The 17,583-nt window shown below is 38.3% G+C and overlaps 1 protein-coding gene across 6 annotated transcripts in view; it reads right to left on the bottom strand.

Moving 5' to 3' along the window:
* Positions 1 to 600: 600 nt before the first annotated feature.
* The window catches only part of palmdb (palmdelphin b), a 110,403-nt gene continuing 93,420 nt past the window's right edge, over positions 601 to 17,583 (bottom strand). For 4 of the 6 annotated variants that reach the window (XM_060829935.1, XM_060829932.1, XM_060829931.1 and 1 more), the window contains exons 6-10: positions 17,273 to 17,297; positions 17,055 to 17,174; positions 14,611 to 15,714; positions 5,466 to 5,543; positions 601 to 1,301 (exon numbers count right to left, since the gene is read on the bottom strand). In XM_060829935.1, the coding sequence (XP_060685918.1) occupies positions 5,467 to 5,543; positions 14,611 to 15,714; positions 17,055 to 17,174; positions 17,273 to 17,297 (1,326 nt within the window). In that variant the 3' untranslated portion in view covers positions 601 to 1,301; position 5,466. The remainder of the gene's footprint in view (positions 1,302 to 5,465; positions 5,544 to 14,610; positions 15,715 to 17,054; positions 17,175 to 17,272; positions 17,298 to 17,583) is intronic. The other 2 variants (XM_060829937.1, XM_060829936.1) reach the window with 2 other exon arrangements.

A 17,583-nucleotide genomic window follows, 5' to 3' on the forward strand; every position in this document is an offset into this window, starting at 1 on the left:
ACATCTGGTTCCCAACCTTTTGCCCTCCATTGCCCTTCAGGGAGGGAAATCTGCTGTACTACATGAGGCTTCTGACACATAAGTGCCCTCTGGACATTTAGGGATGGCAATAGCTACTGATCTGGCCAGGAGCATCAGCATCCCATGAATGAATGAAAACAAACTTAGTTTATTTCATTTATTTCTATGAGGCTATCCAGTTCTGATCTCAACATCAAGATATTTATTTATTGCAGGCTGCAAATTTTATTCTTCCATCAGATATGAAGCAGGCCATATCGTATACTGCTCATTGAAGTGTCGAAGCTTAAAGCAACTGTATTAGTAAGAAAATCAAGTAAAAAGTCAATTATTGACTTGTTGTGTACCTCCAAAAGGGCTTCGTTATCATGAGGCTCAATGTATTTTCTGGAAAATGTTGTTTATGTGAAAAAGGTCTCCAATTCTTTTACATATGAATTTGAAACAAAATCACAGCACAAATAGTTTTGGCAAAAGAACTTTATTACTCACAATCTTTCAAACTAAAAATGTATGTGAAAATCAGTTTCAAAACTAAAACTAATTCCATTTTGCAATAGCCAATTGGTAGTGCAGAACTTTAATATTGCTGATGCATGTCATAGAATCATAGAATTCCTACAGTATGGAAGCAGGCCAGTTGGTCCGCCAAGTCCACACTAACCATCCGAAGAGCATCCCATCCAGAACCATCCCCCCCATCCCAACCTTTTGCCCTCCATTTTGCATGGCAATTCACCTAACCTACACATCCCTGGACACTATGAGCAATTTAGCTTAGCCAATCCACCTATCCTGCACACTTCGGAAGGAAATCAGAGCACTCGGAGGAACCCCACGCAGATATGGGGAAAGTGTATAAATTCCACAAAGTGCCCAAGGGTGGAATCAAACCGAGAATCCTGGAACTGTGAGGCAGCAATGCCAACCACTGAGCCACTTTGTTGGTGAATTAGCTTCACGTCCCTTTTTACAACAAGCTTGCAACAGGTATTTGAGCCTAATACTGTTTTCCACAAGCAATATAGAGTACAAATAATTGGATAACTCAATTAAATTGAGGTAAGTAATAGGTTATACAAATGCAATGGATACAACATATTGTTTGAATTCTGTAGTTGAGTCATAGATGATTTGGAGGGTAATTTCAACCTGTATTTAACAGGTCACGTTACTTCCCAATGTTCCAGGTAGAATTAGTGGTCAAGTTACTGTTGGATCGAAGCCTCCACTTCACATCATCACCTTTTTACCTAGCCTGGTCATTTTAGATCTTAAGGCTGTTGATTGAGGGAACAACAAAGATGAATATAGTTACTTACATTTATAGAAAACTTCACAAAATGTTAAGACTAAATTCAGTAGAAAGAAAGATACATACCACAACATCGCGTTGACATCTTATGCACATTGTTAGTTGTGAAAAGCCTGAAAGCTGGCATGCATTAACAGCACAGAAATATTATATGTAAAAGATTAGAGAAGTTAGAATTCTTGTTGAAGGCAAGAAAATACTAAGAAATATTCTAAGTTCTTATTGCAGAAAATATTTTTGAATTATCAAGCTTTTCAATTCACATTGTGTTCATTGGGTTTAAGGTGTAATCAGTTATAGTTATATACAATGTCTGTAAAGATATAATTGAAATCTTCATTTTAGGTGGACTAGAAAGAAGTAAAGTTAAATATTTGTCTGGCCAGCTGCTTGGCCTTTACAGCTGAAGGTTATAATTAGTTTTGTTGATCAACTTGAATAAAATACAAATTGACTAATCTTTATTTGTCATATTATTTGATACTCATTAATATAGATTATTATTTTGGATATCTATTTACAACTTTAAAGCCAATTCAAGAGGTTTATTTTTCAAACTATACAGTTATTGTTAATAGGCATCTTGGATTTTTTTTTGGTACTCATGAGGGTGTTTTTGAAGGAAGTGATTCAAGAATACTTCGATATTTCACCTTATTAATCCCAATATACAAATAATAAAGCTGGAGACAATCAAGGGAAAGCAGCCAGTGTGTTTATTCATTTTCGTTCAGGAGGTTTCTCAGATTTCTTATATAACCTTAAAAGGGATATTTTAAATATTGTGAAGTAGTTAGGAAAAAAAAGGAAAAAATGTTTAAATGTGTCGCAGAATCCTAATTATTGATTTGATTAGATTACTTACAGTGTGGAAACAGGCCCTTCGGCCCAACAAGTCCACACCGACCCGCAATCCACCCATACCCCTACATATACCCCTTACCTAACGCTACGGGCAATTTAGCATGGCCAATTAACCTGACCCGCACGTCTTTGGACTGTGGGAGGAAACCGGAGCACCCGGAGGAAACCCACGCAGACACGGGGAGAACGTGCAAACTCCACACAGTCAGTCGCCTGAGGCGGGAATTGAACCCAGGTCCCTGGCGCTGTGAGGCAGCAGTGCTAACCACTGTGCCACCGTGATTGTGTAAAGATAAGTGAAATCCTCAAAAGGGCAAAACATTTTGCTCTGTGGCAACTAAAATAAATACAATTTGCACGCAACATTAGCTCATCTGAATTTCTGTTGTGGTATAAATTGTTTTTCTTATTTTAATCACATGTTCAGTTTGAGATAATGGTGCACTTCCATTGTAGTTTAAATCCTTAGCTATTGGTGCTGAACTGATGGATTCCTGGGAGTTCCTCTTTGCACCTAGAAACAGACCATAATTTGCAGGGGGATTGAATTCTAATCCCACAACTATTCATTCAAAGTAAATCCATTAAAGAAAAACTAGTGGGTTTGCACATTCATTTCCTCAAGCGTGGCTACATAATATTAACAGTTCACTGATTGTCTTTGCAAAATCTGCTCTGTGACATTTTAATTCGTTTAATGAAAGCAGCAGGTGTTTGATGTTAAACTACCTCATAAATCCTGTTCTCACAGATTTTAAAAGGTATTGCAGGGCTTTTTTCTGAAGGCATGTCACAACCCGCAACAACAGCTGTTACAATCCATTTTTCCATTGTAGAACATTTATTGGAAAGCCAAAGTAGTGGTCATACACAAAATACAGAATATTTAAATCATGGGCTGCATTAAAAAACAGATAGTTAATACATCATGTCTCTGTTGATTTACATTCAGTGCAGTAAATAGAGTTGGTCAATTTGAAATTAACACATAATCAATGTATACAGGACCACCACTATTCTAATAGCTAACCTTCTGGCTTGTGAAGATTAAATGGAAAAATATTTAATTCTCAGTGCCACTGGTGATTAATGCTTAAGTGTTTATTACTGCGACTGTAATTATAGATCACCTTTTTTAAAAAAAAGTAAATTGACTCATGATGAATTGTTCCATATCTCTCCACATTCATTGACCAATGATGGGGAGATTGGTATGGGGATAGAAGGTGAAGTCACTATAATCTTAGCAGGCCTTAGGGCTTCTCTCTCATTAGAAAGAGACAGTGCATGGAGGCTTAAACTGAGGGTCACCATAAGCGAGAGGAAAGGTTGAAATGGAGAGTCTTTCATACTAACCTTGCCAGAAATTGAACCCATGCTCTTGGCATTATTCACCAGCTGTCCAGCTAACTGACCCAATATGGTAAATATACCTCCTTTTATGCAGAACATAACTTTGTTTCGGCTGACAGCACAAGAATACAAATGCAAGGCTTTGAAAAAATTGTCATGTACATTTTAATGCATGTACATCAAATATGCAACGAAAAGCAGAATGATGTCAAAATGTCAAAAGGTTCCCTGCCTGATTACAGGCAACATGTGCAACAAGGAATGTAGCATTCCCTTATTTTTCACTGCAGCTACTATGTCTATCCCTTTAAATAGCTCCTTGAAAGTAGAATTGCAATAAGATAGGATAGTGAAGAAGGCGTTAGGTATGCTTTCCTCTATTGGTCAGATAATTGAGAACAGGATTTGGGAGGTCATGTTGTGGCTGTACAGGACATTGATTAGGCCACTGTCAGAATATTGTGTGCAATTCTGGTCTCCTTCCTATTGAAAAGATATTGTGAAACTTGAAAGGGTTCAGAAAAGATTTACAAGGATGTTGCCAGGTTTGGAGGATTTGAGCTATGGGTTGAATAGGGTGGGGCTGTTGTAGGCTGAGGGGTGACCTTATAGAGGGATATGGATAGGATAAATAGACAAAGTCTTTTCTCTGGGGTGGGGGAGTCCAGAACTGGAAGGCATATGTTTAGAGTGAGAGGGGAAAGACATAAAAGAGACCTAAGGGGCAACGTTTTCACGCAGAGGGTGGTATGTGTATGGAATGAGCTGCCCGAGGAAGTGGTGGAGGCTGCTACAATTGCAACATTTAAAATGGATATCTGGTTGCCATGAACGGATTGGACATCCATGCTGTACACCTCTATGACTCTATGAAAAGGTACGATCTAATTGCCATTACAGAAACATGGGTGCATCATGACCATGGGAAATGAATACTCAAAGATATTTGACATTCAGAAAGGACAGAAAAGAAGGAAATAACGAGGTGATGTACTTATAGTAAGAGATGGGTATATGTCCATTCAGAAGGGGGATCTCTGTTCTGAAGAACTGTGCGTGGAATCTGATTGGAGTTGAGAGTGTGGTGCTGGAAAAGCACAGTAGGTTAGGCAGCATCTGAAAAGCAGGAGAATCAAAGTTTCAGGCATAAGCCCTTCACCAGGAATCTTATACCTGAAACTTTGATTCTTCTGCTCCTCTGATGCTGCCTGACCTGCTGTGCTTTTCCAGCACCACACTTTTAACTGTGATCTGCAGTCCTCACTTCCCCCTGGAATCCTGGTAGAGCTAAAAAGCAACGAGTGGCAGCAGACATTATTTATAGTTATAATGGTGGTGTGGAACATGGCATTAATCAAGAGATGAGAAAAACATGTAGCAAGGGCTAAGCAGTAATCATGGGTGATTCAATCTGAGCACTAAACCAACTGAGCACTAAACCAACTGAGCACTAAAGCTGTGGACAATGGGCTTCTTGAGTGTGTTACAGGTGGTTTTCCAGAACAGCGTGTTGAAGAGCCAAATAGAGGGCATTCTACTTTAGACCTAGGATTATGTACCGAAAAAGAGCTAATTAACCGTCATGTTGTAAAAGAGCCTTGAGGGTCGAGTGACCACAATATAATAAAAATTTACATTGCATTTGAAAGTGAGGTAGTTTATCTGAAGCAAGGGTGTCAAAGTTGAATAAGGTAAATTATGATGGCATAAGGCACAAATTGGATGAGGTGGAGAGGTTACAGTGGGTCCTCATTGATAAGATGCAGAAGGCTAACTTACAGGCGCAGCAAGCTATTAGGAGGACTAATGGAATGTCAGCCTCTATTGCAAAAGGATCTGAGCATAGGAGACGTGAAATCTTGCTTCAATTGTAAATGAGCTTAGTCAGATAATCTAGAGTACTTTGTGTCACCTTATCTGAGGAAAGCTTGCCCATGCAAGGAGTACAACAAAGTTTCATCCAGCTTGTTCCTGGGATGGTGGGATTGTCCTTTGAAGAGAGATTAAGAAAATTAGGCCAGTATTCTCTAGAGATTTGAAGAAGGAGAGGTGATCTCCTGGAATCATACAATTTGTACAGTGTAGAAAGAGGCCAATTGGTCCATCAAATCTTTGCTGACTCTCTAAGAGCTAGCCCTGCAACCCCAAAATTTCCACGGTCAGTGCAGCTAACGTGTACATCATTGGAGTGTGGGAGGAAACCAGAGCACCCAGAGGAAACCCACTCTGATAATGTTCTAACTCCATACAGTTGCCTAGGCTGGAATTGAACCTAGGTCCCTGACGCTGTGATGCAGCAGAGCTAACCACTGAGACACCATGCCACCCCTTTTTTCTTCTACAAATGCTGGCCCAGCCAGTGACCCTCACATCCCATGAGTCCCATTTCATTGAAATTTACAAAATACTTGAAGGAATAGAATGGTAGTTGCACTCAAAAATAAAGAGATGCTACTTAGATCTGAGATGAGAATTTTTTTATCAGTGGGTTGTGAGTCTTAGGAATTCTCAACAGTAGAGGCTTGTAGAAGCTCAGTCTTTGATAATGGTAAGTTGGAGATTGGTTGATTTCTGATAATTCTGCATTCTATTGGCAATGGGATAAGTGGGTAAAGGCATTGAAGTACTCATGTCGCCACAATCGTATTGATTGGTGCGCAGCCTCAACAGAATGATTTACCCCTGTTCCTATACTCTTAATCCTAATATGCTCTCATTAAGCTTCTCTAACAATGTAGTATCATTTCTCTATTTTTATATTCCATTCCACTAACATGTAATTCTATTTGCCTTCCTTATCACTTGCTGTACCTGAAAGCTAGCCTCATAGAGTCTGTCTTTCAGCATAAAATAATATCTTTGTTGAGAATGATGAAATATCTCCTTAAATATCTGTCATCATTTCTGTTCATCCTATCTTTAGCCTATTTTCCCAGTCCACTTTATTCAACTTTATCTCCATAAACCTTTAATTGTCTTTATTTAAACTTAGAGGAGAAAGTGAGGACTGCAGATGCTGGAGATCAGAGCTGAAAATGTGTTGCTGGAAAAGTGCAGCCCTTCCTGAAGAAGGGCTCATGCCCAAAACGTCGATTCTCCTGCTCCTTGGATACTGCCTGACCTGCTGCGCTTTTCCAGCAATACATTTTCAGCTTTATTTAAACTTAAACCATCAATCTCAGACTCATGTTTCCCAACTTAAATTGAATGTGAAATTCAATCAAGTTATGACTACAGAGGCTACTTTACTATGATGTCATTAATTAACTCTGTCTCATTACACACTACCAGGTCGAAAATGTAATGTCAGAACAAAATGGGTTATGGACCAAATAATTTCAAAACAGTGCAGAATAAAGCTTTGCTTGACTTTTAAGAGTCACTAATAGGAAAAGCTTGTCTGTTTTGAACTAGACATCCATAACTATTACTCATTTATTAATAAGCTAGAATGCACCCAAATGTGTAATGTCTACCCTACATGTTAATTCTCCTACTAAGAGCGAAGGAATGGAATTCTGTGTGCTGTACATAATGGAAATTGTATGAACATTGCAAGCACATCCAAGATATTTTAAAGATGTAGTGGTTCTGTTCGCCGAGCTGGAAGTTTTTGTTGCAAACGTTTCGTCCCCTGGCTTGGAGACATCATCAGTGCTATGGAGCCTCCTGCGAAGCGCTTCTTTGATGTTTCTTCCAGCATTTATAGTGGTCTGTCCTTGCCGCTTCCGGGTGTCAGTTTCAGCTGTCCGCTGTAGTGATTGGTATATTGGATCCAGGTCGATGTGTCTGTTGATGGAATTTGTGGATGAATGCCATGCCTCTAGGAATTCCCTGGCTGTTCTCTGTCTGGCTTGCCCTATGATAGTAGTGTTTTCCCAGTCGAATTCATGTTGCTTGTTGTCTGAGTGTGTGGCTACTAGGGATAGCTGGTCGTGTCGTTTCGTGGCTAGTTGGTGTTCATGTATGCGGATTGTTAGCTGTCTTCCTGTTTGTCCTATATAGTGTTTTGTGCAGTCCTTGCATGGTATTTTATAAACTACATTAGTTTTGCTCATGTTGGGTATTGGCTCCTTTGTTCTAGTAAGTTGGGTATTGGCTCCTTTGTTCCAATATACCAATCACTACAGCGGACAGCTGAAACTGACACCCGGAAGCGGCAAGGACAGACCACTATAAATGCCGGAAGAAACATCAAAGAAGTGCTTCGCAGGAGGCTCCACAGCACTGATGATGTCTCCTAGCCAGGGGACGAAACGTTTGCAACAAAAACCTCCAGCTCGGCGAACAGAACCACCACAACAAGCACCCGAGCTACAAATCTTCACACAAACTTTGAATGTTTTAAAGATATTGGTGAGCAGAACATAAGAAATTTGTGTTACATCTAAATAAGAGAAGTAAATATATTAAGTTCTAACAATCCTTGAGTACCATTGCAGTATATGCTTCACAACATGCTTATGTAACAGACTTCAAATTTTGACTAGTGTAAATAACACAATTAGGTTTGTTCTCAAGTTTTGACTCATTTTAATATTGGTTCATATGACATTATGAACAGAGGAATTAATAAGATGTTCTGAAACTACTAACTTCGTTACCGAATACTTAGCTGGTCACCTTAGTATTTTTTCCTACCTACAGTGTGTGTTCTGAAACAACTAAAAAGCCCAAGAACTTGTAGGTCTGTCCTGACTATTACGTTTTAGGTGTCTGATTCCCTGGAATCAGAGACTTTTACATATAAATAAAATGGGCCAATGCGAATGCTTATGCTGGCATAACACCCATATATGTTCCGTCAGAGGAAGGATACTTTATCATGTAAGGCCAACCTTGGGTGAAATACCAAAGGGGCTAAAAAAAGGATAAGGTTGTTGCTGAAAAACAATCGCTGGTTCCATTCCCTAGAAAGGGACTTGGTCAATTTGCAGGGAACTGCAGGAAGAAAACAGACCTTTCAAACTATTGTGAGCCCCTCTTCTGTCTGGATGGAGTCCTAGTCAATAAGTATATATTAACCTGGGCACAACACGGCTGGAATGGGCAAGAATTGTAGGAGGCAATGTATGCCACCTCTTTTGCTGTTGTTCCTCTTGCAGTGGGGTCAAACACAGAATGTACCTTTGCTACTGTCTAAGAAAATTTTGGTGCAGTAGGAAAGTGGCAGGCATCGAATATAATGGGGTCCTTCCCAAAATGTTCATCTAGATATGAAGTCTTAAACTTTGATGAATTATTGCTAATTCACAGTGGTGGCATGGTGGATCAGCAGTTAGCACTGCTGCCTCATAGCACCAGGGTCCCATGTTTGATTCCAGTCCTGGGTGGCTGTCTGTGTGGAGTCTGCACGTTCTCCCTGTGTCGGTGGGTTTCCTCCCATGTTCCAAAGATATGCAAGCCAGGTGAATTAACCATGCTAAATTGTCCATAGTCATTAGGTGCAATAGTCAGAGGAGGGGTGGGTTACTCTTTGGAGGGTTAGTGTGGACTTGTTCGGCCAAAGGGCCTGTTTCCATGCTGTAGGGAATCTAATCTAAGTATTGGATTTTCCAACGATCATTAAAAACCTGTCTTGAACACCACAACTCTTACAAAAATGAGCATAATATGGACTGTAATATAGGACCTGCAATTTCATGAGCTGCTATATTTTAAGGGGCTGTTTAAACCCAGTCAAAACCAGATAGACAGTTAAAATTGCTTGGCTAACTTACGCATGAAGGTTCTTCTGTCTCCTTGCATTTATCTGCTGAACAGAGGGATAAACATCTCTTCTGAAAATCAGCAGGCTCTCAATATAAATATGTTGATGCAGCTTCAATTACATTGCTGGTGACTTATTGCTATTTTCACAATGGTCCTGAGTTGGAAGTCTTTCTTTCCCGATGTCTTTAACAGAAGGGAGCTAAGACCACCAGACACTCAAAAGAATCAAATTAATTTTTTGAATACAACCTTTCCTTATGAAAGCACTTATCTAAACCACAAAAAGAAAAACCCTCCCCTTTCCCAATCAATAATTGGAAGCCCTATTGAAATGCTCCTCCACAGCTTAATTAGGTGCTAAAGACCGTTCTACCCAAGGTGGTGCTCCCATCCTCCAGTTAGCTGCCTGTCTTGGCCAGCAAACCTGAGAGCTTGTTAATGAGCCTAGGATGTTAAAGTCACCCACAGTTCAAACTTAAAACTTTCCATCCACATAAGATCAAACTGGGCCTTATTAGTCTGTGTTTTAAGTGCTATGCTTCATATTGTGTAACAGATTAAAATAATGGCACTAAATCCTACAATCCTATCTAAGTTGAAAACAAATAATATATATTGATGACAATCAGGAGCTATTTTTGTTGTTGTTGGGAAAAACAATCCTTGACCTTTAGTACAGTATATTCACAAAGAGATGGAAAATGTGAAACTGCAGCCATTGAAAACATTTTCCACAATTGAAATATTAAAAGGACAGCATATTAAAAAGCACATTATAAAGAAATAGTAGCAAATGAGAACGCTAGTAAGTTTAAGTAAAGCAACCACACATCATAATAATTAGAAGTATTTTCTAAGCAATTAATTATCTCATGAATATTAATAGTGTTGTATATTTGTATCAGATTCATTTCAGTATTTCATGTTCCTTTATTTATAGACAAATATATAATGTAATCTCCATGAAAATATGTTTCATAATTTATCCAAATTGCTCTCAATGGAAGAAAAAAATCACAGAAAGAATTAAATGAAGCAAATTTTAATCACAAGAAAATTAAAGAATGTTAGCTTAAGGTATCAGCAAACTAAACTGATTAGTGTACAATGCTTTGAAATTAATTTTACAAAGATTAGAGTAAAATTATGTTCAAAATACAGCTTTGACATGAGCAGCGAGATCTAGAAGTACAAACATATAAGGCTAACAGAGTGCTATGAAAGGATATTAGGCTAAAAATCATCACATGCCTTTTGCATTCCATTCTCAGTTTGGATGAAATGCAACTTAATACTTAAATGTATCTTCCTAAGTGAGAAGGATTCCAGAATAAAACACAATTTAAAAATGTTCATAATTACAAAATCAACACTCGAATATTTTAAATGGTTGTAACACAGTGTTAAAAATATGAGGTTTATAAGGTTATTATGCTTTGGGATTTTAGCATTAAACTTAGTGGAAAGGAAAGCAATCATGTGACTATGTCATGTGCAGTCTGGTTCACAGTGAACCTAGATTGTTTTAATAATCAAAGAAAGGCCAAGATTGGTTTATTGAGAACTCGGTAGTTACATTTAGAGACAATGGCAGCAGTCTTTGTTTTTACAACGGATAAACTCTGAGTCTCCCAAAATCCTAGAAAGGTGTTTAATGTGGAAGCTTGTGAACAGTAATGCTACAAACAGTCTGTTTCTAAAATGAACGAGATTGAAAGGGAGATAATTAGCATTTCTGCCTGAATGCAAGATTACAGTGTTTTTATGTTGTCTTGGGAAAGTGGGCAGGGCATTTCATTTTTGACAGCCAGCTCCAGTTTCTTTTTTTATTAATCATTCATGGGATGTGGGCGTCACTAACTGGGCCAGCATTTATTACCCATCTCTAAATGCCAAGAGAATAGTTAAGAGTCAACCACATTGCTGTGGGTCTGGAGTCAAGTGTAGGCCAGACCGGATAAGGACAGTAGTTTCCTTCCTGAAAGGACATAACTGAACAATATTGGTTTTACCCCAAACAATCAACAATGGTTAAAATTAGACTCTTAATTCCAGATATTTACCAAAATCAAATTTCACCACCTGCCACAGCAGGATTTGAATATAGGCCCCAGAACATTATCAGGATTTCTGGATTAAGAGTCGAATGATTACACCACTAGGCCATTGTCACTCCTTCCTGTATAGTCTGTATGAAAAATGTTACTTGGTTTTACGAGCTACTACAGTTAGATAGGGGAAGTTACTGGTTTCTAGTTGAAGAGATGAAGCCTGCATCCATTGCAGGGTCCTGGGAAATTTACCCTGGTGTGCCCAGAGGGAAAAACAATAATTGAAACATGCTTTACACAAGTACTGATGACAGGATCCTGTCTGAAAACTGAGGAAAGAGCCTAGAGACAGCCAGTTGAAACTATCATGGGGCGCTGGGAACTTACTGCAAGCAGGGAATAACCGTGGGCTTATAGTAAAACTATTAACTATTACTTTAAGATGTCTGTTTTGTCTATATATATATATATATGTATATGAGGAAAGGTTGAGACAGAGGTGCTGAGTCGTGTGCTTCAAGCCAATAAAGTAAATTACCTGTGAGCCCTTGACAGTTTTTTAAAAGTTGGAATAATAGAAGCAGCCTGAATGGGTGGGTCAAGCTTCCATAGAAGCATGATTTTTAGTTTAGCTTCCAATAGCTATTGGGGTTGTGAAAGCTTGTGATTGATCTGTGGAGATTTTAACAACATTTGCAGGTCTATTCAAAAAATAATTAAATTATAGTTGATCTGTGTTTTATTTCCATCTGTCCACTTTTGATATGCAAATGCTAATGCCTAATTAAAACATGTCAATCTAGGTAGTTAAATTTTTGATTGATTTGGTCTCAGGCACATTTTGGAGAGAGAGTTTGAGATTTTCTCACATCACTGTGTCATAGCATGTGACCTGAGCCTATAAAGGTCTCATATTCCACCCTACCCCATGATCACTTGAAGCATGGCACGCTACTGAAAAGATGCTCTTGTAACTAATAGCTTAATATTAGCCAAGATGCTGATCGGCCTGAGAAATGTAATGTTTGCGTATAATATTTAGCAGGAATTCCCGATGACTCTCCATCTCTTCAGATCCTGCCTGACTTGCAGCGCCATCGCCACAGTCTATATGCCCAGTTTCTTTTGTTGTGAAGGATAAGCTAAGCATTTCTACATCAAGTAAAGTACCTGCTGGTGGGAAGATCAGATCACATATTCTATCAATTCCTTTAATCAATTTAGAATTTCCACTTATATCACTCCTTGATCCTATTTACTCAAGGGAATACAAGCATTGTCTATCCAAGCCACCCTGATGATCTAACCATGTTATCCCAGGCATCATTTGAGTCAATCCATGCAGCATGGCCATTTCTCATTCCTGAGGAGTGGTGCCCAGACATGCATTCAACTGTATAAATAGGTCCAAATCAGACCTATCAATTAAAAAAAGCTAACTTTATTAAATTGAGAACAGTAGTACTAGCATGATTTGGAAATTTATGAGAACATATCATTTTCTTTGGTTTGGCCAGTAACAAGTTTCCCAGAACTGCTAATGTAATTGGTTTGCCTGGCTAGCATCTGTGGGGACAAAGCAGAGTAAATGTGTGTGGTCCAGTGACCTTTCTTCGAAATTTCTGATTTTGTTTCTGATTTCCAGCATCTACAGATCTTTGGTTTTTTTTGTTTGATTTGTTTGCCAGTTGGGTGACAGACTACAGCTCTATGAGGAAAAGTGAACAGTTTAGATTTGCCAACCGCAGAGATTGGAAGTGAGTCTTTCTGGGCAATACAAGAGGGAACATGATGTCAATTTGACAGGGAAACTGATTGTGGAGGTGAGGGCTTATGAAAAATGTTCAAGTCAGTTTTTGATTGTTGCAACAAGCTTGCTTAATTGCAATGTACACATCTTGTCATGTATATTCTTACATTCTCTGTACTAAACATGAATTACATCAATGTACCTACACGGAGATTTTTTGACCCTATAGAGGAATGAGTCTGGTAGTGCAGTTGTATTTTCCTATTGGAATTTAGATCCTAAAGTGGTCTCACTTTTTCAGCAGAGGTAGAATTTTGGCAGATGGGCAATTAATCAAGACCCTTAAGGTCTAAATTAGTGGCCATTTTCAGAGATGGAAATAATTTTCTTCTGTCACACAGACTCTCTGCTGTGCTCAGCATTGTTTTAGAGGCAGCTTTATGTTGGCGGGGATATGGGGAGATCGATGGACAATAATAACCTGAAGTGTACACTAAAACTGGTGTTCCAAAATGCTGAAAATGGGCAACTGTGAACAAATATACGAATATGGAGGCATATTCCTCTCCACACTCATGGCGCTGTCCATTCTGGACTTTTAAATATGCAATCTGAATGCTTTTCTGAATTGTCTCTATTTTGAAGTATCATCTCAGTTTCCCATGTGTGAGCAACACTCGCTTTTTCCTATAATTGGCTACGTATAAGTTTTTCGTTATACTCATTGAGGATATGTGACAATAAAGGCTATGTTATTCCATTCCAATGGGGCTGAAAGTCATTGGGCCTTCTGCGATCCACCCAGCATCTGAAGTATAGTCGGCTAAAGAATTGTCTATTTCCCTTTAACATCTTGAAGCAGACATGCCAGTAAGAGTAATTGACTCAGATGCTTCAAATATTCCCAGAACCTGAGAATGTTATAGATCCTGGCCATAGTTCCTGCTCAGATTTTGCTAGAGGTGGGTCCATATTGGCATTCCCTATTAATTAATTATGAATGTCTAAGCTGTGACATTCGTTGCTCAGATAACTTCTGGAAATGTAGCAAGGGCAATGGAATACCTTCATAAAATGGGAGAGCTGAATGTGAGGCTAGTGGTTCACACAAATAATCTTATTGAGGTCTCATTTTAGTCATGTTTCAGGCCTGCTTGATGTGCCTAAGGAAATTTCCACTCAGAATATCTCAAGTTGGCATATTTCTTGAGTTATTTTGGGCTGGCATTTTATAATTTAGCAGCTGATTAAAATATGAAAAAGAAAATCAAACTAGAAACATGAATATAACAGAATGTTATTAATTAACAACCTTGCATCATTTTGTTTATAGATTCTGATAATGTGTTAGTGACATAACAGCCAACAAAATATTAGTCAACAGGTTATGCCCAAAGAATACTTCATAGTTTCAGAACACAAACAAGTATTATTAAGCCATTAATAACAACAGGAACAGTCAGGGTTAAGTTTCAGCTTGAAGAATAACTGATTAAATGGTCACAAAATAGAACAACAGACACATTTTGGTTTATCTTTTGTACCTGACACAGAGTCGTCATCATAGTTTCCAACTCCATCCATATGTCCATCTGAGTAACTGATGTAAGGAGAATGATTTGTTGTTGTCTCTTGGCTTGAAATTAAAGCAGGTTTCTTTGGGACTGAGCTACCACCTGGAGTTAGGTTTATTTCAGCATATGTTTTATGTACTTCATCAGTAGTTGAAAGTGGAGCTGGATGAAGTACTGGAATAGTCTGATTATTTGCTTGATGTGATGATACCTCAGTATCGTCGTCATCACTGATCATAACCAATTCTGCTCGGATAGCTCCTTCGTACCCCAAAACCTTTTTGGTTTCATTTTCATCATCTACATTGTGGTATCCCATGAAGACCATGGTAACCGGCTCCTCAGTGTTAATAGTGGAAGGCAATGAATGGACGACATTCAAACTAACAACTGTTTCTTCGGAAGTGGAAGATGATCCACCATCATGATCGAGCTCTGAACTGATAAACACAGCTTCACGGTGATTATCCCTTCCTTGATGGCATTGAACTTGAACTAAATTCAGCTCACTTTCAGTTAATGGTGACTCAATATGTTGCTGACTCAGACTTTGTGTCAAGTTCAGAGATCTGGAACTGGTTACTGGTGAGAAGGGAGCAGGTGTAAATGATTGCTGTGGTGAAACAGCCAAATTCCTTTCCTGATACACTGTAGTGTTGTTGCTTCCAAATGTTTGAGCCATTACAGGGTTATGCCTCTCAACTCTTTCACTTATTGTCATATCATCTGGAATTATTGATTCAGATTCCATCTGCTCATTGGGTAGCATTTTATGAGATTGGAGTTTAATGTGGGAACTTGAGTAAACAGGTGCATGACATACTGCAGAAACATTGGCTTGTTTTTCACCAGCCTGCTGTAACAATGCCTCCACCTCATCATGTGTCATGTTATCTATGCCATTCTGCACCAGGCCTCCATCATTGCATAATGCATACACAGACTTGACTCCATCTTCATAGACTTTAACACCTTTGTTTTTGATTTCATTGATCATCACTGGTACAGTTGATAGAATGGTACTTTCTCCAGTCTTCATATCCTTTTGAACATTGATTTCCACAGCAAATAATGCTGTCAAGAAAACATTTATATGTGTTAGTACTTTCATTAGATAACACCTTGGTAATTGTGAAATGGATGTTAACTCAATTTAGTAGTTATCAAAATGCATGACATTGTTTTGTAGAGAACTGCACTTTGGATGCTGCCTGAACTGCTGTGCTCTTCCAGCACCACTAATCCAGAATCTGTTTTCCAGCATCTGCAGTCATTGTTTTTACCTCGTTCTCTATACAGTCAGGTCTGGCTATTAAGTCTTGCTCATTTTTCAATTCACACACACACACAACCGTAGCATTAGACTGCTTAGGAAAATGATCAAATCACCAAATGGACTTGGGCAACTTTACTGGAAGGATAGATCATTAAAATTATGCTGTTGATTGTTCCATCTTGAGCATACTGGCTTGTTCAACAAGCACCAACTCAATTTTTTTTGCTGGAATGTCTCATTGAAAAGTGTTGACCCAAATTTTACCAAAACTTACAGCATGCCTTTGGATGGTAGTAAGCAGGGTTTCATCACTCTGGTCTCAGCAACTCAGAAATTGTGTTTTTCAACATTATAGATTAGTTATGCAGTTCTGTTTGTTATAATATTTGGTTACAAGTATAGAGGAAATTTAAGCCCATAGAACAGGAGTGAAGTCTGTTGGCACAAGTTAGCTTGACCAGAAAGCCTTGAACTTTGGGGATCAATAAACAACTCCCAAATGCCAAGGTCAAAAGAAGAATTTGACAGTTGAATCTAAAATCAGCAAGGCATTATCATTACAACAGTCAAGAACACTTAACATTACAATGATGTTTAAAAATTCTAGCATGATGGAAGTTATCTCCATTAAGGCTGCAAAACCTTTCAAGAATGTTGAGCTTACTGTGGGCAATATCCAAATGACAATGTTTGACTATTTAAAAGCTCCTACTAATGTCTTATTTCAACATTGCATTTCCCTATAGTGAAACAGCAGGTTAAAAAAGGGAGGAGATACTATTTCTTTTAAAGCAGTGTGTTGTTAAGATTTGGAATTCTTTGCCTGAAAGAATGCTGGAAACTGACTGAAGAATAATGTTCTGAACAATATTGGATACAAGTTTGAAAATAAAACATTTGCAAGGTGTTGAGGGAAGAGGGGAATAGGTCAAACTTAATAGCTTTTTCAGAATGATCTTTCAGAGACACAATCTTGAAGATCTGAATAGCATCTTTCTGTGCTATGCAAGCATGCAGTTTCTATGATGAGGTTAACAGGAAAAATGGCTATTGCTACAGATATGATTGAATTATTTGCTTAATTGTGAAATATACTATCATTTGAATTTGACTGAATTTCTAATCATCTAAACAGTACCTTCTTTAGGCTCCTCAACATCCTGTGTTTCAGTTTCTGAACTTGGTATTCTCTGTTGGTCCTGAGATTCATATGATTTTGGTAGGTCTGGAATTTCTGTATTTACAAACTTTGTTTGGTCTATATACAGTAACAGAAACAATTAATAAACAATACACTAATTAATAAGGTATTGTTGCAAATGATGGTGAAGGAAAAGTCAAGATTCTTGTTCATACCTTCATAAATCTCAGCCTGTGCTGCCTGCAAAGAGACAATTGTTCAGATTATTTTTTGTGATTTCTCAAAACTGAATGGGCTAACTAAAATGATACAGCAATACTACACATAGGATGCTTTCTGCAGGTAAAAGAGGTGTTGACTAGTAGTAACATCTGCTCAACTCATTGTTAGTAATAGATTCTTGAAATGCAACATGTTTAAGCAAGTTGTCCATACAATAATAGTGCAGAAGTGACACCTTGATATGTTTAAATTACCATTCAAATATCCATTGAAAAGATCTAACAATGAACTTGGGTTCTAACAC

This window comes from Hemiscyllium ocellatum, chromosome 9 (assembly GCF_020745735.1).
Source record: "Hemiscyllium ocellatum isolate sHemOce1 chromosome 9, sHemOce1.pat.X.cur, whole genome shotgun sequence".
Taxonomy (NCBI): domain Eukaryota; kingdom Metazoa; phylum Chordata; class Chondrichthyes; order Orectolobiformes; family Hemiscylliidae; genus Hemiscyllium; species Hemiscyllium ocellatum.